We start from the raw sequence: 20,485 nt of genomic DNA, 5'->3' as shown, positions 1-20,485 counted from the left end.
CTTCATACATTCTGACAAATACCACCTGATAATAATAACAAAAACTGAAAGTAATAACCAAACTAACATTTAACGTTTTTAGACATTAAAAACCAAGGGAAACAAGCAAATTCACTTAGGGAACTAACTGAAATGAAGTGATCTGAAAAGAAACCAAAATAAAAACTAATGAAAAAGTATCTCTGCTTCCTTCTACAACATGCTTAGTTGGCATGTTTCTGTGCTTTGTGCATATTTTTTTAGTCTCAGTAGAAAATGTTTATATTAAATGTTCAATGCAACAGTGTTTTTGCTGTTTCTAAATGGACAATTTCAACAAGGTGGCAAAACGTCTGCTGTTGTGATTAGAATTGATACTTGATTAATTTCATAAAGAAGCAGTCCGAGAATTCAAATTCCCGTATTCCAGTATAATTTCCTAAATTTCAGTTCAATTCATTTTGATTTATATAGCACCTCAAGGTGCTTTATATTGTAAGGTAAAGACCCTGCAATAATTACAGAGAAAACCCAACAATCAAAATGACCCCCTAAGGGCAAGCACTTGGTGACAGTGGGAAGGAAAATCTCCCTTTTAACAGGAAGAAACCTCCAGCAGAACCAGGCTGGGGGAGGGGCAGCCATCTGCTGCGACCACTTGGGGTGAAGGGAGGGAGATTATTAATTAAATGCAGAGTGGTGTATAAACAGAGTGAAGAGGTAAGTGAAAAAGAAATACTACTAAATGTTGCCGATACAAACAAAGGCAGTAGAATTTTAATCATAGTTCTATAGATAGGACATTTTATGAAAGTTTGACCTTATTTAATCTTGAAGAAGAGGTCAGAGGTCCAAAGTAATGTGGTATTTAGAATCCTCATATATAATTCCCTGTATGCCTTTGTGTTGTCAATACAAACAATGGCAGTAAGAAACATAGTTTTTAAATAGATAGCGTTACATTTTACTTTGGGTTTCTGTCACTCTTTTCTCACCTGTTTTTCTTTCTCTGACAGCATGACTTAAATGGTTTGCTGTACATCATTTACACAGTTACTCCGGTTGTTCCAGTGTCTGCCATTTCAGCTATGTGGATAAAGCCTCTGATAGCAACTGGCAAAAAAAAGAAACACTTGGCGCCTGGGTGGCTTAGTGGTGAAGCCGGCGACCACATACATATGCCGCGTTGCGGTGCGGGCGGCGCAGTTTCGCGTCCCGGCCTGTCGCCAATTTGCCTCCGTGTCTTCCCCTGTATCTTTCCCCCATTTCCTGTCTCTCTCCACTGCTAACAAAAGCCACTGTGGCCAAAAACGCAAAAAAAAAAAAAAAAACGCTGTCCTTGTCTTGTTCTTTTTGTATAATTGAGTTTTTATCTTCCTGAGAGATTTTATATACAGTTGTAGACAGAATTACATGGTAAAAGGAGGGTTTATGGGGAACCAGTCCAAACACAAATTATATTATTCAGTAGCCACTACATTTTTGCCATCAACACTTACTTCCTTAGGAGTTGAGAGGAGTTGTCTCACAGCAAATATTGCACATCTGTGCCTTCTTTAGTGTGGCTGGGCGAGACCATTTTGTCTCCTGAGCTGATTTTGCTCAAAGTGAAATGCGGCAGAGAAAACCTGACTGTCATGCTTCCCAATCCTCAGGCTGACCTGATCAACCAGTTGTACCAGGGAAAGCTGAAGGATTATGTCCGCTGTCTGGAGTGTGGCTATGAGAGCTGGAGGATTGATACTTACCTGGACATCCCTCTTGTGATCAGACCCTTCGGAGCAAGCCAAGCCTATGGCAGTGTGGTGTGTTTCTCTCCCCACGCTTTATTCTGTTAAACATTTACTGTTCTCACAGCAAAGACTCCAACAGCACTTAGCATTTATTCACACTTTGCAATTCAGAGCTCCTTAAAAACTACTTTAAATTCAGTACTTGGTACAATTTAAAACCATTTGATATTAAAATGTTAATCTGAATTGATTTGAAAGTATGATTTTACTGCCACAGGAGGAAGCTTTACAGGCATTCATCCAGCCAGAAACACTCGATGGGCCCAACCAGTATTTCTGTGAACGCTGTAAAAAGAAATGTGACGCCCGTAAGGTAAGCATGCTAAAAATGTCAAAGGGAAGTCATGTTCAGAAAATACAGTGTTCTGCTATTGTCTTGTCTTATTCTCTGGTGTCTATGCAGGGGCTGAGATTTCTGCACTTTCCTTACCTGCTGACATTACAGTTAAAAAGGTTTGATTTTGACTACACCACTATGCATCGCATCAAACTTAATGACCGTATGACCTTCCCTGAGGAACTTGACATGAGTCCATTCATTGATGTGGATGATGAGGTGAGAGCACTGAAGAAAGTACCTGCTTCTGTCACTTTCTGCTGATTTGGATTCGACTTCAGAGTAGTCAACTTTGGGAGAGTTGGCACAATTTTTTTCATTTTTCTCATATTAGTCATTAATGGTAAGAGAGGACTCAATTAGTATTTTTTTGTCACTTAACTTTTTAACAAGTATTCTGAGATGATTTTTTTTTTTTTTTTTTGACAATACAGCTATTTTCAGGTTGTAGCATCTTCCAATATGTGTATACTGTGATTAGAAAAAGTGTGTGAATCCTTTTTGGGTTTTTTTTTTCGGTCTTTGTTGACTGCTTCTGTCAGAAATTCCCTCACTCAAGCTTTTCTGGTAGGCAGCAAATTGCATCGCCACAGTGTTCTGTAAGAACACATTCTTCCTTTAAGAGCTGCTTCAGCTCAGACATATCCTAAAACTGTCCAGAGTCTCTAATGGGTTAATGTCTGTTCACTGTTGCTGTATCAAACATCTTTTACTAACCACACTGACATTGTCCAGTATGCTGCCTCTGTCAATTTGGAAATTCATTTTCTCTTTTATGACTACTAACAGGAAGCAAAGCAGTACCACTGATGCTCCCGCTGCCATACGTTAGGATTATGTTTTTGTATTGTTATGTGGTGCCTCCATTGTAGGTGTGTGTGTGTGTGTGTGTGTGTGTGTGTGTGTGTGTGTGTGTGTGTGTGTGTGTAATATATAAATAACAGTTCTACCTTAGTTTCATCAGTCTGCAAAGAATTTTTCCAAAACTGTTGCTGTGGACATGGTCCGTTGAGCCATACATCATTACTTGCACAGACCAACAGAGATTTTAACCAGCTAGTGATTGCTTCAAGTCTTAAACTGTTAGTCTGGTTTATTCTTACCAAATTTATCTTTTGGAGTCATCTTAGCTAGGTGCTACTTTTTTTTTTTTTTATTATTTATTTATATTAATTAATTAATTTGTTTAACTTCTCTCTGGCACTGTTTTTGAAATTCTCTTCTTCTAGAAGTCCCCTCAGACAGAGAGCTGCACTGACAGTGGAGCAGAGAATGAAGGCAGTTGCCACAGCGACCAGATGAGCAACGATTTTTCCACTGATGACTGTGTGGATGAGGGCATCTGCTTGGACAGCACCAGCACCACAGAGAGGGTGCTGAAGCCAAAGGTAATGATCATCACTAAATGGATTTGGTGTTCTTGGTCCGCTGGCTGTGGGCATTATAAGGAAATGCAAGACTATACCTGATGAGGCAAGAATGAATGTTTGAGTATGAAAGTTGTGACTGTCAGCATCACTGAACAGAGCTAAGCAGAACTGTCAAAACTCCAAATTAACTTTTTTTATATACGCCTGTTAAACGGCGGGTGGGCGTCCATTCAAGTGTTTGCTCGATAACTCACTCAATAACCATTCGGCCTACACTTGCCAAACTTCATGAGTTAGATAGCTTATGACCAAAGCAAGGCTGGGACCGTGTATGGGGTCACTGGGGTCATATGGTTAATTCTTCAGTTTTTGTTAAGTTTTTTTTCATGTTCACTTCATATCTAAGAAATGGTTTGAAGGATTTTGATGAAAATTTGCATGATTATTCTCCATATCAGGTCAAAAGTCAGTCACATAATTATTAAATCTTTGTTTTTCATGTGAAATGGTTAATATAGTGCAACAGGCGTATTTTGCCCTGTTAGGTGGTGCTCTTTTTTTTTCTTTCTTGTAGTGTAGTGAAGCTCTTCTAGTCTACACTGTACAATCTGTACTTGATTTGCCAACACTGTAGTGGTAAGGGATATTGTTATTCTGCAACTGTCAGCTGAAATTGTTAGACTTCTCTATTCTTGTTACATGATATGTTTTTCATTTATAATGTGAAAATTTCTCATGACCTACAGTGTTTTTATTTTATCGATTTATTTATTTTTGTTGTAAACCGGCAAAATATGGACAGTGTGTATCTCTGAAAATATAGCTTACAACAATGAAATCTGCTGCATTATTGTTGGTTTGATCTGAACGGTGTTTCCCTTTTTTTTTCTTTCTCAGAGTTTGATGACCTTTGAGCTGTTTTCTGTCATGGTCCATTCTGGGAGTGCTGCGGGCGGGCACTATTATGCCTGTATCAAGTCCTTCAGTGATGGCCAGTGGTACAGTTTCAATGATCAGCATGTTAGCAAGGTCAGCTGCTTTTGAATGACCCATTTTGCATTCCTACTGAAAATAAATGTCGAGCCCTGCCAGTCTTTATTTTCCCTTTTATTTATTTACACACACACACACACACACACACACACACACACACACACACACACACACACACACACACACACACACACACACACAGGTGCTGGTCATAAAATTAGAATATCATGAAAAAGTTGATTTATTTCAGTAATTCCATTCAAAAAGTGAAACTTGTATATTATATTCGTTCATTACACACAGACTGATATATTTCAAATGTTCATTTCTTTTAATTTTGATGATTATAACAGACAAATTCAGTATCTCAGAAAATTAGAATACTACATAAGACCATTACAAAAAAGGGTTTTTATAAATGTTGGCCAACTGAAAAGTATGAGCATGTACAGCACTCAATACTTAGTTGGGGCTCATTTTGCCTGGATTACAGCAGCAATGTGGCGTGGCATGGAGTCGATCAGTCTGTGGCACTGCTCAGGTGTTATGAGAGCCCAGGTTGCTCTGATAGTGGCCTTCAGCTCTTCTGAATTGTTGGGTCTGGCATGTCTCATCTTCCTCTTCACAATACCCCATAGATTTTCTATGGGGTTAAGGTCAGGCGAGTTTGGTGGCCAGTTAAGAACAGGGATACCATGGTCCTTAAACCAGGTACTGGTAGCTTTGGCACTGTGTGCAGGTGCCAAATCCTGTTGGAAAATGAAATCTGCATCTCCATAAAGTTTGGTCAGCAGCAGGAAGCATGAAGTGCTCTAAAACTTCCTGGTAGACAGCTGCGTTGACCTTGGACCTCAGAAAACACAGTGGACCAACACCAGCAGATGACATGGCACCCCAAACCATCACTGACTCTGGAAACTTTACACCGGACCTCAAGCAACGTGGATTCTGTGCCTCTCTTTTCTTCCTCCAGACTCTGGGACCTTGTTTTCCAAAGGAAATGCAAAATTGACTTTGATCAGTGAACATAACTTTGGAGCACTCAGCAGCAGGCCAGTCCTTTTTGTCTTTAGCCCAGGCGAGATGCTTCTGACGCTGTCTCTTGTTCAAGAGTGGCTTGACACAAGGACTGCGACAGCTGGAACCCATGTCTGCATACGTCTGTGTGTGGTGGTTCTTGAAGCACAGACTCCAGCTGCAGTCCACTCTTTGTGAATCTCCCCCACATTTTTTAATTAATGGATTTTGTTTCACAGTCCTCTCCAGGATGCAGTTATCCCTATTGCTTTTACACTTTTTTCTACCACATCTTTTCCTTCCCTTCACCTCTCTATTAATGTGCTTGGACACAGAGCTCTGTGAACAGCCAGCCTCTTTAGCAATGACCTATTGTGTTTTGCCCTCCTTGTACAAGGTGTCAGTGGCCGTCTTTTTGACAGCTGTCAAGTCAGCAGTCTTCCCCATGATTGTGTAGCCTACAGAACTAGACTGAGAGACCATTTAAAGGCCTGTGCAGGTGTTTTGATTTAATTAGCTGATTAGAGTGTGGCACCAGATGTCTTCAATATTGAACCTTTTCACAATATTCTAATTTTCTGAGATACAGAATTTTGGGTTTTCATTAGTTGTCAGTTATAATCATGAAAATTAAAAGAAATAAAGCATCTGATACCACTGCCATTTGACATACTTCTTATTGTTGTAATGCTAATCTCTGCTGAATCATTGCTGCTTGCTTCTTTGCATTCCTGTCAAACAGATCACCCAGGATGATATCAGGAAAACATATGGGGGATCCTCAGGGAGCAGAGGCTATTATTCCAGTGCCTTTGCAAGGTCAGTTGTGTCCCACCTCAATCACAGGCCTTGAGACTGGTTGGCAACACCCTGGCAACAGTTGATAGGGAAAAATGTCTATTTCCTGGCTGATTGGTAGATGATTGCTAGAGGTTGCTGGCTTTTGCTAGGTAAAATCAGTCGCAAATAAGGATAAGGTGCTGCACTAAAGACCACCTGGTGATTTATTTGGTTGCTAGCAGAGTGGTGGCTCGTAGTTTGCATGTAGAACGCTGATGTGTGCACACTCACCAATTTCTCAGAGTGGTCGTGAAACTTGAAAAGTGCGATGCAAAACAGGGAGACTGTGCATCTTTTGAAACATGTTGGTGACCGTGGTAACCAGAGCAATCTCAATGAGGTTTTTGATGCAGCACAGAGTATGTTGATACGACTGATATCACCTAATGACTGGCAGCAGCCTCCAGCAACCACTCACCAACGGGTTAGGGGATACAGCTTTTTACTTAGTGATTGGTGGTTGCCAAGGGGGTTGCTGACTAGACTCTAGGCCTGTGTGACTGTGGCCTTACATCAAATAATTATAATACATTGGTTTGAGGAAGAGAAGAGTATTTAACCTGTTATTCACATCTGTTTGAAATGTGAAACTTTATTTGTAATTTTGTTTTTATTGAAACAAAATTGTTCTCCATTTTGTTCCCTTCACTCATTAATAAGATTTATTTTTCCTCCCAACAGCTCTACAAATGCATATATGCTGATTTATAGACTGAAAGATCCTTCAAGGAATGCAAGTAAGAAATGAATTCAGTTAAATCTGCTGAGAGAAATGTGGAAATTACAGAGCAAGAGTGGTGGTTTTTTTCCACATTTCTGCATCATTCAGTGCCATTATATTGTCATAATTTTCCCATTTTTCATACTATCATGCAATAGGTTGAACTCTGTGGTTTTCTCCACACGATTAGATTTAATGTGTACCCTGTGTACTGTCCATAGAATTTTTAGCTGTGGAAGACTTCCCAGAGCACATAAAGCGTTTGGTTCAGAAGGAGAAAGAGTCTGAAGAGCAAGAAAAGAGACAGAGGGAGATTGAACGCAACACTTGCAAGGTGCTTGGTCATTTGCCTAATTTGTAAGGATCATTTAATACCTTATCTCTTTTTTTGTTTTTTTTTGTTTTGTTAAACTTATGCTATTTGCCTTTAGATCAAGCTGTTCTGCATGCATCCTGTGAAGATGATGATTGAGAGCAAGTTGGAAGTGCACAAAGACAAAACTCTCAGAGAAGCCACAGAAATGGCCTACAAGGTATTCAGTATTTTCTTTCTCCCATTAATCTTACAAAACAACAGTGTTGTGACTACAGCAAGAGGAAAAGAAACTTGCTTTGGAGTTGAAATGTTATAACTTGCTCCTAATTTCTCTAATAACCCTTTGGGTGTTCTGTATGTCAGCTGATGGAGCTTGAGGGAGTTGTCTCTCTGGACTGCTGTCGCTTGGTGAAATATGACGAGTTCCATGAGTACCTGGAGCGCTCTTATGAAGGCGAGGAGGACACGCCAATGGGCCTCCTCCTTGGAGGAGTCAAGTCTTCTTACATGTTTGACTTGCTTCTAGAGACCCGCAGGCCAGATCAAGTGTTCCAGCCTTACAAACCTGGAGGTCAGTAATCGTCTACTGTTCAAACATTTAGTAATTGTACGTAGTCCTGTTCTCAGTATGATTAAAGGCTATGTAGCAGAGTCTGAGCAGACCAGCTGTGATGGTCTGAAGGAAATGGACTGTATACCAGTGACAGATGTAAATCTGTATCAAGTATATTAGTTGCTGTATCTTTGTGCAGGTGTGTTTATAATTCTTTTTTTGCTCACAGAGGTGATGGTGAAAGTTCATGTTGTTGATCTGAAGAGTGAGACCATTGCGCCTCCTGTCAGTGTTCGGGCGTACTTGAACCAGACGATCACTGAATTCAAACAGCTTATCGCACAGGTTTCTTACTCTTCTCAGCTTCTTCACAGTATTTTGCTTTAACCATTCACCCAGAAAACTGTACAATACAGCTGTGTTGGCTATATTAACGTAAGCTTATGTTTGTACACCTTACGTGCGTATTTTCTCCCAGGCTACAGAGCTTTCTGCAGAGACCATGCGTGTGGTCCTGGAGCGCTGCTATAATGACCTCCGGCTCCTCTATGTCCCAAATAAGACACTGAAAGCTGAGGGATTCTTCAGGAGCAACAAGGTCTCTTTATTTTCTTCCAGCTCTCACTGATTTTTTTTTTCCTATGTTTTCCCTATGTGTTAAAGTTTTGTGTAAATTTTCACAGTCTTATATGTAATTATTACATTATGTTTGATATTGGCACATTGTTTTTCACCAGGTTTTTGTAGAGAGCTCTGAGCTGACCGATCATCAGGTTCCTTTCACTGACTCACTCTTGTGGAAACTGTTGGATCGTCACGGGAATACGATCCGACTGTTAGTCTTACTGCCAGAGCAGTCTCCTGGTACCTTGGCCAACAGAACTCTTTGCCAAAAAGTAGGAAGTGACTCTGATGCGTCATTTGAGGGGTCAAAGGGGAACAGGAAATCTATAGAGGCTATCCTCGAGGAGAGCACAGAAAAGTTAAAGAATCTGTCTCTGCAACAGCAGCAAGGCTCCAGCACCAGTGACAGCCAGAAAAGCTCTGACGCCAGCGACTTTGAACATATCGAATCCCCAACCCAAGAGGCGGACTCAAACTCTTCTCTCTGCGTGGCTGCAGACAACAGAGAGTTAGAGAATCGGATCAGCGCCACGCCTGGGAGCAGTGGCGGTGCCTCCTCTGACCCTGAGAACCACTTTGCCTGTGAGGAGCGGTCGGACTCAGAAGTGAACAATGACCGCAGCACCAGCTCAGTGGACAGTGACATCCTAAGCTCCAGCCACAGTAGTGACACACTGTGTAACGCAGACAGTGGCCCGATTCAGTTGGCCAATGGCCTGGACTCCCACAGCATCACAAGTAGCCGACGCTCCAAAGCCCACGAGGGCAAAAAAGAGACCTGGGACACTGCAGAGGAAGACTCTGGAACAGACAGCGAATATGATGACAATGGAAAGAGCAAGGCGGAGGCTCAGTACTTGTACTTCACAGCGGAGCCTTGTTCTCAGGATGATGCCTCGTGGGATTCACAGAAATGTACAACCCTTTATTATGCATCTAAAAGCATTTATTATCCTTAACTAGTTTATTTTTTGTTTTAATTACGTTTTGAAATCTGCCACAGACATGCAGAATGACAGCTTTCTTGTATTTCTCGCTCTTCTAATCAAATTAGACTGCTATTGACAACATTATTAGGAAAAAAGGGGGAGAGGATAGAACACTGTATTCACCTGTTTTTCTTCATTGAGGAATAATTTTAGCAAAATGTTACATTGATGTTTCTTGTGATCCACACCAGGTCTGGTGGTTCATGTGGACAAGAGAATAACATTAGCAGCATTTAAGGAGAACTTGGAGCCCTATGTCGGAGTCACCTCGACCCAGTTCAAGGTGTTTAGGGTATACGCCAACAACCAGGAGTTTGAGAGTGTACGGCTCAATGAGACACTCTCATCATTCTCTGATGATAATAAGGTCAGGTTAAACTTATTAATTTGATTACAGTGCTTTGTGTGAGAGTAAGCAAATGCATCAACAAAGATTTTTTTGCTTTCCATAGATAACCATTCGATTAGGAAGAGCCCTTAAAAAGGGCGAATACAGAGTGAAAGTGTATCAACTACTAGTCAATGAACCAGAGGTAAGAACTGAATGCCTTTTTATTATGTCAGGTTCTGTTGCACAGCTGGCACAGCATTATGTTATGAAATATAATAACTGTGGTGTTGTTTTCTCAGCCCTGCAAGTTCCTAGTGGACACAGTGTTTGCCAAGGGTATGACTGTCAGACAGTCTAAAGAGGAGCTGCTTCCTCAGTTGAAAGAGCAGTGTAAGCTTGACCTCAGCATCGACAGGTAAGATTATTCACTTCCCAAAGGTCAGTGGCCTAGTGATGGAATTTCTCTTGGAGTAAAATGAAGATGTGTACAAACTAGTATATGTGTGTGCATCTCTGTGTGTGGTTAGGGTTCGTCTCAGGAAAAAGACATGGAAGAATCCAGGAACAGTGTTTTTAGATTACCATGTCTATGAGGAAGACATCAGCATTTCCTCCAACTGGGAGGTTTTCCTGGAAGTCCTTGATGGTAACTCAAGTCTTAAACATTATAAGTTAAGACCACAGCTGTATTGCTATTTTAATTTTGTTCTTTTCTCATAAACTTTTTTAAATGTTCAGATAAACGTTTTCCTTTACGGTAAAGCAAACAAAAGTGAAATAATCTGTTTCCACAGACTTAAAACAATATCACATTGTTGAATTTTTGTCATGCCATGAAGCTACACGTGTAGACAGATAAATTGAAGTTGTGCACTTTGCTGGAGTTTCACTTAAAGGGCAGTCGATTGATCTGTGGCCTCTCTTCTGTTTCACAGAACCAGAGAAGATGAAGTCCATGTCACAACTGGCTGTTCTGACTCGGCGATGGAGCCCATCTACAATGAAACTGGGGCCTTTCCAGGAAGTGATTCTAGAGAGCAGTAGTGTAGAGGAACTCAAGGAGAAGGTTTGTCTGCTGCCTGATGCAGGTGTTTTTACTCATGGCTTGTGTTCAGTGTTAAGGCATTGAGATGCTGAAATGCACTCACCACTTTAAAGTTTTGAACTACATTTTATTCAGCAACTGAAGGAAAAGGTTGAATTCTTTTTTCTTTTTTTTTTTTATTCTGTCGGCAGCTTAGTGAAATCAGTGATATTCCTCTTGAAAACCTGGAGTTTGCAAAGGTATGCAGATTTAATTATCTCAAACAGGACCTAATTTTTCTAAAATATTGCTTGTACTGATGACCCTCTTGTCTGGTGTGTGCAGGGTAGGGGGACGTTTCCTTGTGATATATCTGTGTTGGAGATCCATCAGGATTTGGACTGGAACCCCAAGGTGTCAACCCTTAATGTGTGGCCTCTTTACATCTGTGACGATGGAGCTGTGGTCTTCTACAGGTAAAAGAAAAGCTGAAGCACAAGCTCAAGCTGTGTGTACACACACACACACACCTGTTTTTTGTTTTTTTCCTCCCATGTCCCTTTCAGGGTTCTGTAAAAACAAAAAAAATCTTCCCTTAACAACTGTGCTGCTTGCAGTTTCTACCATGCTCCAGGATTCTCTCTTACTGGAACTATGAATGTCCCCAGGACTTCAGGGTCTCTGTGGCCCCTTTTTTTCCCCTAATGCCACTGCAGACTTTGGCTTCCTTACTAATTATGTTGTTCTAAACCACTTATGTTGTGTTGTTCAGTCTTTAATTCTGAAATTGTGTCCAGTAGTAGATACGTATTTTAAAGAGGGCAGCTACTAGGCTAAAAAAAAGACTTCTAAAGTGTGTGTTCAGGTTCCATGTTTGTTTTTATGCATTCATTATTCCCTGAAATATTTAAATGTGGATGAATTCCACAGAGTCCACATCCTCTTATTTATGTTAGGTTTTAAAGTATTTGTGACCTTAGTGCAACATTTTTGTGTTCCTTTTGTCTGTGCAGGGACGGCACAGAAGAACCTCTGGAGCTGTCAGAGGATGAGCGTAATGAGCTAATGAAGAAGGAAAGCAGCCGCCTGCTCAAAACCGGACATCGTGTCAGTTACTCGCCACGCAAAGAGAAAGCCCTCAAGATCTACCTGGACGGTGGCCCTGCCAAGGACCCGGGGCAGGACTGAGGTGTAGAGAAACATTTGTGGGTTATTTTGTTTGTCTGGGTGCTGCAGCAGAGCAACCAGGCTGCGGGACCCTGAATGTTGGGCCCGACAGTGACTTGAAATCGAGCAGCGCTGTGAGGCTTATGTGCTCTCACCCTCCAATCTGAGCCTCAGGACTGGCTTAGAAACCCTATTGTGCACTATAGTGTATTGTACTGTAAAGTTTAAAGGGAAGTACAAAAGCTATTTGGATACTGTATAGACAAATCAATTGAAAGTGAAAGCTTCAGGAATGGATGCAGAGAGGTTAGGACTGTGAAACCGGTCTGGGAGGCATCCATCCTTACTGCTCAAGTCTCCAGTCTACTTTTACATCAGGCTTTTTCACTGTCCTCCCCGTCACTGTGTTCATCTTCGTGTTTTGGACAGTAGTGTTGATTCTGATTCATTTGTGGCCGTCTTGTAAATCCATGTGCTCACACCTTCTGAGCCCCACTTTGTTAGAGAAATCAGTCTCATCTTACATTGAGCATCTTCCTTTAAATACTTAAAAAAAAACAAAACAAAAAAAACAACAAAAAAACAGCACATACAAACAAACTACTTATCCAGCCTTCCTCAATCTCACCTCTTCTGCCGAGACAAACCTCACTCACTCAATGACTGCTTTACAAGTTGAGGAATCATTCATTCACAAGATTCGATGATTCAAAAAAGCAACAATCAAGAATTTGTAATCTAAAAGTTGTTTCTCCTCTAATGCTCCTATAATGCCAGAGTAATGTGTTGATATGGGTCGTCTTTACTGCTGCTCTATGTGCTTTATAGGAGCTCTGCCTCTGTCACATCACTTCCACCAGATGTAGTGATACATAGGCTATTGGTCTTTTTTTTTTTTTTTTTTTTTTAAATAAAAAAAATAAATATAATAAAACAAAATCAAGTAGATTATCTTAAGAATCTCCTTGTTTTGTTGTTTGTTGTAAATTATTATTTTGCTTCAGACTTAATCATTCAGAGGTTTTGTGATGCATCAGGCACTCATCTGTTGTCTGCGTTAACCTTTAATTGAGAAAGTGGATATCTTTGTCTGTTTCTTGCACCGTGTGAAACTTGGAGTACATGTCTCGTGTCATCCACTTGTGTGCGTGTGGCGTGAGAGGAGGAAGCTCTCTCTGGGTGTTAGGCAGAGAGCACGAGGTTGGTTTTGGCGCTTCTACCTGCTGCTTGATAGATTGACACCAGAGGGTATAGAAAGCCTGCTGGACTCAGTCTGCCTTTGCAACTGCTCTGAGGACTAAAGCTCAGCATCCCGCCCCCCCCCTCCTTCCGGGCCTCTGATGCTGCCACCAGCTATTTACTGTAGAAATGCCAATATCAGAAGAAACCTTTTTTTTTGTTGTTTATTTCTTTGAGACTTCAGACCTGTGTGGAAATAGTTTAAGATGATTTTAGAAATGAATTAAAGTGCTTTTTTTCATAACTGCAGTTTTCTCTTACTGTTAACCAATTCACAAAAACACATTAAGATGTTCAAGCTGAACATTTGACCACTTTCTTATTTTCCAAGGGATTACCACAGCGGATGGGTCCTCATGTTTTATTTGGCAAATATTTTTTACGCTGGATGCCCTTCCTGATGCAATGCTCCCTTTTATCTGGGCTTGGGACTGACACTAGGAGTGCACTAATCTGTGACAACCCCTGGAGGCTGGCTTTGTGTCCTTATGGTATCAACCCATGTAAGGCGAACATGTTAACCACTACACTGTGCAACGTGGCAGCTTCCACAAACTGGCACCCACTTCTATGTGTTTTTAATAAATCAATTCTAAATTAATGAGAACTCATCCATTTGTTGGAAGATGTAATTACACAATAATCAGTGCATATTTATGAGTACTACATTATTTTTTTCTATTAACCTCAAAACTTGCTTACTATACCTTTAAGGTGTGACAGAGTAAGTACACTATATTGCCAAAAGTATTCGCTCATCTGCCTTCACACTTATGAACTTGAATGACATTTCATTCTTGATCTGTAGGGTTTAATGTGATGATGTCCCACTGTTTGCGCCTATAACTGCTTCATCTCTCCTGGGAAGGCTCTACAGAAGGTTTAGGAGTGCATTTATGGGAATTTTTGACCATTCTTCCAGAAGCACATTTTAAGGTTAGACACTGATGTTGGACAAGAAGGCCTGGCTCTTAATTCATCCCAAAGGTGTTCTGTCGGGTTGAGGTCAGGACTCTGCAGGCCAGTCATGTTCTTCTACACCAAAATTTCTCATCCATGTCTGTATGGAGCTTTCTTTGTGTACTGGTGTGCAGTCATGTTGGACCAGGAAGGGACCATCCCCAAACTGTTCCCACAAAGCTGGGAGCATTAAATTGTCCAAAATGTCTTGGTATGCTGAAGGAATAAGAGTTCCTTTCAGGAGCCCAACTCCAGAAAACACCCCCACACCATAATCCCCTCTCCACCAATCTTTACACTTGCTACAATGCAGTCTGACAAGTAATGTTCTCCTGGCAACCGCCAAACCCAGACTCGTCCGTTGGATTTCCAGATAGAGAAGTATGATTTGTCACTCCAGAGAACATGTCTCCAGTGCTCTAGAGTCCAGTAGCGACGTGTTTTACACCACTGCATCCAGTGCTTTGCATTGCGCTTCGTGATGTAAGGCTTGGATGCAGCTGCTCAGCCATGGAAACCCATTCCATGAAGCTCTCTGAGTTAATCTGAAGGCCACATGAAGTTTGGAAGTCTATAGTGACTACCTGCTGAAATCTGATGACCTCTGCACAATATGCACCCAAGCATCTGCTGTTCCCGGTCTGTGATTTTATGTGGCTTAAGTTCTGCCATTCCCAATCACTCTGACTGTGGAATATTTAGTAGTGAGAAAATCTCACGACTGGACTTGTTGCACAGGCGCATCCTATTACGGTACCATACTCTGAATTTGCTGAGCTCCTGAGAGCGACCCATTCTTTCACAAATGTTTGTAGAAGCAGTCTGCATGCATAGGTGCTTGGTTTTATACAGCTGTGGCCATGGAAGTGATTGGAACACTTGAATTAAATGATTTGGATGGGTGAGTGAATACTTTTGGCAGTATAGTGTATTTGGGCTGAAAAGTATCAGTAGAAGGAATCCCCCCCAGTGCTGATTTGCAAGTGTTTATATATCAAAACATAAACCTGTATTGGGATAACAAACCAAAAGATACCGGTCTTTAGTAATTCAGAATTATTTATTTATATATATCTCAATTATAATTTTGGAGCATCACGATTGCCAAGTACTGCATGAAGTCCCCAGGTTAATTACAGCAGGACATCTTTGTTGGCTCTGATTGTTTTTCAGCCTCTATGCTGTCTTCCCAAATGAGGCAAAAATAAATAAAACAGTGGTTGATAGATCTTTAATCTTTTTGTTTTTCAAAACAGTCCAGTTTATATTATGTTGTAGAAATTTAACATATACTGTTGCACAGTCTCATCAAGTATTTTCAAATGGGGTTTACAATATAGTCAACCCTTGATTAAAAATCCCTGGTGATAACTGTAACCTTCAAATGTTTAACTAATTAAAGGGAAAGGAAGACAAAAAAAAATCCTATTTGGCCCTGCCAGCAAAATGATTTGACTGCACCAGATCGTAGATGACATGTTTTCCTAGTTTCTGTGTATTCAGTGCAGATGACAAGAACACACAGCATCTCACAGGCAACATTTTCACCTGTGGATTAATCAATTTTTGAAATGGGTTGAATTATAAAAGTAAAGGAGCTTTTTAGATGTTAATTGGCAGCAGTTATTGCAGTGTTAGCACTACACATGCACCTGTACTGAAACATTATGCCAGCATTATTTCAGTAGAACACAGTAGTTCTAACTCCATGCTTACTGTTTTATTGCTCATACAGTACATAAAGCTTAAGTGCATTGCTTTTTCTAGTCCATTTGGTTCTCGCATTATTAAGGAAACATCATCTGTGATCAGATGATGTGATTACAAATATAAGCAGTGAAGTGAGAAGCTTATCGAGATCTCAGTGTCTAGAGTTAGTTTTAGCTTATCATTAGCCTTAGATACAGGAATCTTACATTGAGAAACTAGTTTGTGGTTTCAATAAAGGATTTGTTTTTGTCAGTGAGAATTTACATACAGAAGGATGACAAATTAATGCAAAAGCAACATAAAGTGCTCTGTTTAGGTGTCGGGGCGCCACATGACCAACCAGAACAGCCTCCATGTGTCCCAAGTTCTCTGGAGCTCTGCTGGATGGATGAAACATAATTTTTCCAAAAGTGATTCCCTCATTTGATATTTAAATGATGATGGCGGGGGTGGAGTGGTGTCTAACACAATGGTTCAAAATCTCCCACAGGTTACTTGAGATCTGGTGACTGAAAAGGCCTTAACATTTACCACATCATTTTCATATTTAAGCATTCCCCTTGTGCCCTATGGATAATAGTTGCATTATTTCGTAAGAGACCAATCCCACCAGGATGGAAATGTTTCATCATAGGATAAAGGTGATTACACAGAACAACTCTGATTCCCAGTGACCCATCCCTCCAATGGGACCTGAACCATGCCAGCAAAATGCCCCCTAAGGATAACAGAGCCACCTCATCACCCCACTGTGCTGACTGCACCTAACAAGGAACTGCTGTCCAATGAAGCTGCATCTAAGGACTTGACAAGTAGTTTTAAAAAGCCGCCAAGTGCCTCTTGTACACCAATTTCCTAACAAAGATGCAAGGATCATCAAACAACGCGCTGACTACACAGCTAGCTACACTGACTGTGAGCTTTCAAAGCTCCTCAGAGTGTGGGTTGCATTTTTTTTGTCTTGGGGGGGCCTTTTCTTTCATGGATGTGATTGGCTGAAGTCAGGCAGAGGTTCATCCAAACACCTGATGGTTCTGTCTAAAAAAAAATAAAATAAAATAAAAACACCTGTCTGTATTTCTGAAATTTTAGTTCTAGCAAGTAAACTACATATATTTTCATCCATTTCCCATGCTCTATATCTTTACAATATGGACTTAAAGTGGCAAACAGAAAGTGCTCTTTGCAAAACAAAAAAGCTCATTAGTGAGTGGAGACGTCTGTCTAGCTCTTTACAAGACAATCTGAATAAATCAAGCTGAGTCTAGAGTATGTAGTCGATCTCTGAGTATAGTGTGTCTGTCAGGTCCTCTTCACTCGAGTCCTCTCCTTTCAGGCACATGGACCCCCGTCTGAAAAAAGAGAGTGGCACAGTGTAGTAATTGGGCTAAAGAGTGAGAGTGACAAGTACATAAAGCGTTAATATCTTTGGATATATTTGATCAGAGTCATTCATTCCCTCAATACAAATTGTTCAATATTGTAAGCTGTTTTATGTTATTAAATGTGCTTTACTCACCCCAAGTGTTGACAGTGGAGAGCTCCTGCACAGGGACAATATTTCCTGGGTCCCTTATCTTGTGTGTCCCAGGACAACAACTCCGTCAGGTGGTTGGAGGCACCAAAACAGCGCTCACGCTCAATAGGTTTGGCTGAACAGACGGGGAAGAGGAGGGCTGTACACACAAAGCAAAATCAAAGCTAACTGTTCTGGGGTTATGTAGATAGTGACTAATAAACATATGCTGTACTATACCTTTATGGAAAGCACAGCAGAGGTCTGGGCTGCAGTCAGTCTGGTAGTGACAAGTGCTACCAGACTCTCCTTTGGTTGCATTCTGCCTGCACTGGCCCCACACACACAGCTGTTCACCACAGCACTCTGAATCTTTAGTGCAGGACTGAAAACACAGCATTTGAGCAGTCAACAATTCAGCGAGCAATCCTTCTAGTAAAGAAAGAAAGAGAATTGAGAACAGAAGCATGCACCTTCTGCTGAAACTCCCAGGAGCACTAGTGGCATTAATTATTCTCCAAGCCTGCTGACTTTTAAAAAAATAAATATAAATGAGATCAGCAGGTAAGCTGATCTCTGATTGCATCATAACCTTTGAGACACTCAGTTTTTCACTTCAGCAGTTTTGACAAGACACAGATCCTGTCCTCTGTGTATTGTATTATTCCTGTACCCTTGTTTGGCAGGCTGCCATTCTTCCTCCTTTCACACTGCTTTTTTCATACAACTACATGAAGACCAATATTTCCAATTCAGATGCTACTGAATCAGCAGCACGGGTAGTAACTTAAATAAAATCAATAAGCTAAGAGGACTCTCGTTATAATTACCTTTGTTCTAGATGCTCTCAGATGGAAGGGAAGAGCTCTTATTTAACCTGCCGCCCTTTCACGAGACGCTCACAGGACAGAGCAGCTCAAAAACGGCACACTCCGATTACACACTGCAATGCAGTCAATGTGAAACCCCAGTAGCCTGGAGTGTGTGGTCTTGTGTGTGCGTCAAACCCCAGAAATAGTGCATTTCACAGACAAATGATTAAATAGTGAAGATATCCACAGAAAAGTAACTCAGGTTAGCTTACCACATCAAGTTCTTTACAGGGCAGACACTTGGAATTAGGTGTATCATGAAGGCAATATCTTCCCTTCCCGCAGTCGTCGTCATTAATGCATCCCTAAATATGAGAAACAGGAGAGATTACATCAGGCTGCCTCAGTCTTTTCTAACTACTTTGTTTGAGTTTTCGTGTAAATTAAACTTCAAATATGGGACTCACACCTCATGTTAGAGAAACCCTAACTGAACACACATTGACATCACAGAGCAGGGTTTTTTGAAGGTAATCACAAAGGCAAGCACAAAACATGCTGCATATTTATGAAGAAAAAGACACCACCTCTGGTTTTATTTATTAACTAGACTTGCCCTAGTTTTTGTGTTCTGTGTCTAACAAGTGATTCAGTGGATTCTGCCAATACAAAAAGTGAGACAATATAAAGCTAGCAAGATGACAACAACACAAGGAAAATGAGGTTAATGTTTAGACTGGTTTCTTTTAGTTACACTCTAAGTCAAATAACTGAAGTTATCAGAAAGCTTCCCGATGGCACCGTCAATAACCATATGTTCAAATTTGTGTGGTTATGTAACATCACTTTGTGTTTGCAGCTTTAGAGTCCTAAAGCACATATTCATCTCTTATTTAACAATAATAAGTACAGCAGACTATTTGAGAAATGCACACAACAAACAAGGTGCACAATAACATTTTTACCCACATATTTATTCACATAATGGGGGCTGAATGAAGGCAAAAATACACACTTTTGATTCATTCGCAGGCATAATGCCAAGTCAGTGGCTGTGATGGTGCACCAAGACATTATGCAACTGTCTCAGTGATGATAACTGAGCAGTTGAAGGTCATATAAAAACATATCTTTCTGAAACTCCGCTACACACACACACACACACAGATATATATATATATATATATATATATATATATATATATATATATATATATATATATATATATATATATATATATATATATATATATATATATATATACTTACATGATCAACTGTATTCTCCAGGTCACTGTGCTGGTCATCAGCTGTGGTGATGTTGTTTGTCTCCTGCGTGAAGACGGGAACATCCATTAAGTTTCATTCACAAGGGGGAACCAACATTATTTTGCTACTTATAAGCCCACCTGGTCATTCTCAGTCACTTTATCAGAAGCAGTTTCATTGTGAACACTCGGATGAGAATTCTCCTCATTTGTCTGAAAGGATTTTGGAGATCAAAGGCAGATTTCAGGAAAACAGATGCATCAGCCTCACGTTACTTTGCTGCTGCATCTGATCTTTTTAAAATTTCTGCACAGATGGAAGTGTTCTAAAAATATTTTCACAATACGAGCCAATGAGATACTACATACCACAGGCAGTTAGATAATACTATGTCATGTAAAAAGCTGGACCTACGTGAGAGGTGCAACTGGCTGCCTTACTTGGTGAAACGCGTCCTCACGCTTTTGCTGTGGATCCTCTGGCAGCTGCTCCACTTCCACAAACACGCGGTCCGGCTCTGCTTGTCCCTGTGCAGAATTATCCTCCAGGATGTGACCGACCCCCGAGTCCACTATCTCAGGGAGGATGCTATCGCAGACCGCTGTGACAGCCAAAACGAGCAGGGCGACTCGCATCATGCTGCTGCTGCTGAGGCTGCTGCACTCCGAGGAGGGTGTGGCGGTGATGCCGAGAACCTCGAGCAGCGTCACCACAGCTGATGTTTCCGTCACTGCAGGGTTTTTCCATCACACTTTAATATTCACAACACGCCCTGGAGGTAAAATAAATAAATACAAATAAAAACGTGCTGACTTGAAAACGTGTGTATTGGGTTTAAATGCCTCATTAACATTCAATAAACTTAACGGCACACCTCAAACATAGTTCCGGGCGGGTTTAACCACCATTTGAAATTAGTACGCAA

At 40.8% G+C, this 20,485-nt stretch overlaps 2 protein-coding genes across 5 annotated transcripts in view; one reads left to right on the top strand and one right to left on the bottom strand.

The window, feature by feature from the left end:
- The window catches only part of usp47 (ubiquitin specific peptidase 47), a 29,601-nt gene extending 16,064 nt beyond the window's left edge, over window positions 1–13,537 (top strand). For 2 of the 4 annotated variants that reach the window (XM_030726234.1, XM_030726235.1), the window contains exons 7-27: window positions 1,635–1,784; window positions 1,990–2,085; window positions 2,176–2,328; window positions 3,339–3,497; window positions 4,377–4,508; window positions 6,232–6,308; window positions 7,011–7,066; window positions 7,272–7,384; window positions 7,482–7,583; window positions 7,730–7,937; window positions 8,149–8,264; window positions 8,398–8,517; window positions 8,657–9,458; window positions 9,724–9,899; window positions 9,985–10,065; window positions 10,163–10,278; window positions 10,391–10,509; window positions 10,799–10,929; window positions 11,100–11,147; window positions 11,233–11,363; window positions 11,901–12,075. In XM_030726234.1, the coding sequence (XP_030582094.1) occupies window positions 1,635–1,784; window positions 1,990–2,085; window positions 2,176–2,328; window positions 3,339–3,497; window positions 4,377–4,508; window positions 6,232–6,308; window positions 7,011–7,066; window positions 7,272–7,384; window positions 7,482–7,583; window positions 7,730–7,937; window positions 8,149–8,264; window positions 8,398–8,517; window positions 8,657–9,458; window positions 9,724–9,899; window positions 9,985–10,065; window positions 10,163–10,278; window positions 10,391–10,509; window positions 10,799–10,929; window positions 11,100–11,147; window positions 11,233–11,363; window positions 11,901–12,075 (3,261 nt within the window). Of the gene's footprint in view, window positions 1–1,634; window positions 1,785–1,989; window positions 2,086–2,175; window positions 2,329–3,338; window positions 3,498–4,376; window positions 4,509–6,231; window positions 6,309–7,010; window positions 7,067–7,271; window positions 7,385–7,481; window positions 7,584–7,729; window positions 7,938–8,148; window positions 8,265–8,397; window positions 8,518–8,656; window positions 9,459–9,723; window positions 9,900–9,984; window positions 10,066–10,162; window positions 10,279–10,390; window positions 10,510–10,798; window positions 10,930–11,099; window positions 11,148–11,232; window positions 11,364–11,900 lie in introns of all 4 variants that reach the window. The other 2 variants (XM_030726232.1, XM_030726233.1) reach the window with 2 other exon arrangements.
- Window positions 13,538–15,305: 1,768 nt separating this feature from the next.
- dkk3a (dickkopf WNT signaling pathway inhibitor 3a) lies at window positions 15,306–20,260 on the bottom strand. The gene is made up of 7 exons (XM_030726236.1): window positions 20,001–20,260; window positions 19,701–19,772; window positions 19,561–19,623; window positions 18,564–18,656; window positions 17,720–17,864; window positions 17,483–17,639; window positions 15,306–17,315 (listed from the first exon to the last, which is right to left on the bottom strand). Exons 1-7 carry the CDS (start codon window positions 20,196–20,198, stop codon window positions 17,228–17,230), a joined length of 816 nt encoding a protein of 271 aa, XP_030582096.1. The 5' UTR covers window positions 20,199–20,260; the 3' UTR covers window positions 15,306–17,227.
- Window positions 20,261–20,485: the final 225 nt, after the last annotated feature.

This window comes from Archocentrus centrarchus, chromosome 3 (assembly GCF_007364275.1).
Source record: "Archocentrus centrarchus isolate MPI-CPG fArcCen1 chromosome 3, fArcCen1, whole genome shotgun sequence".
Classification (NCBI taxonomy): domain Eukaryota; kingdom Metazoa; phylum Chordata; class Actinopteri; order Cichliformes; family Cichlidae; genus Archocentrus; species Archocentrus centrarchus.
Note: the sequence above shows the minus strand (reverse complement) of the source record. Positions and strands in the feature narration are given on the sequence as shown.

Coding starts and splice junctions, on each gene's coding strand:
- dkk3a (XM_030726236.1), bottom strand. CDS start 20,198: ATGATGCGAGTCGCCCTGCTCGTTTTGGCTGTCACAGCGGTCTGCGAT. Junction 17,640..17,719: donor CTGCTGTGCTTTCCATAAAG/GTATAGTACAGC, acceptor TTGTGTGTACAG/CCCTCCTCTTCCCCGTCTGT. Junction 17,316..17,482: donor CTCCACTGTCAACACTTGGG/GTGAGTAAAGCA, acceptor CTCTTTTTTCAG/ACGGGGGTCCATGTGCCTGA.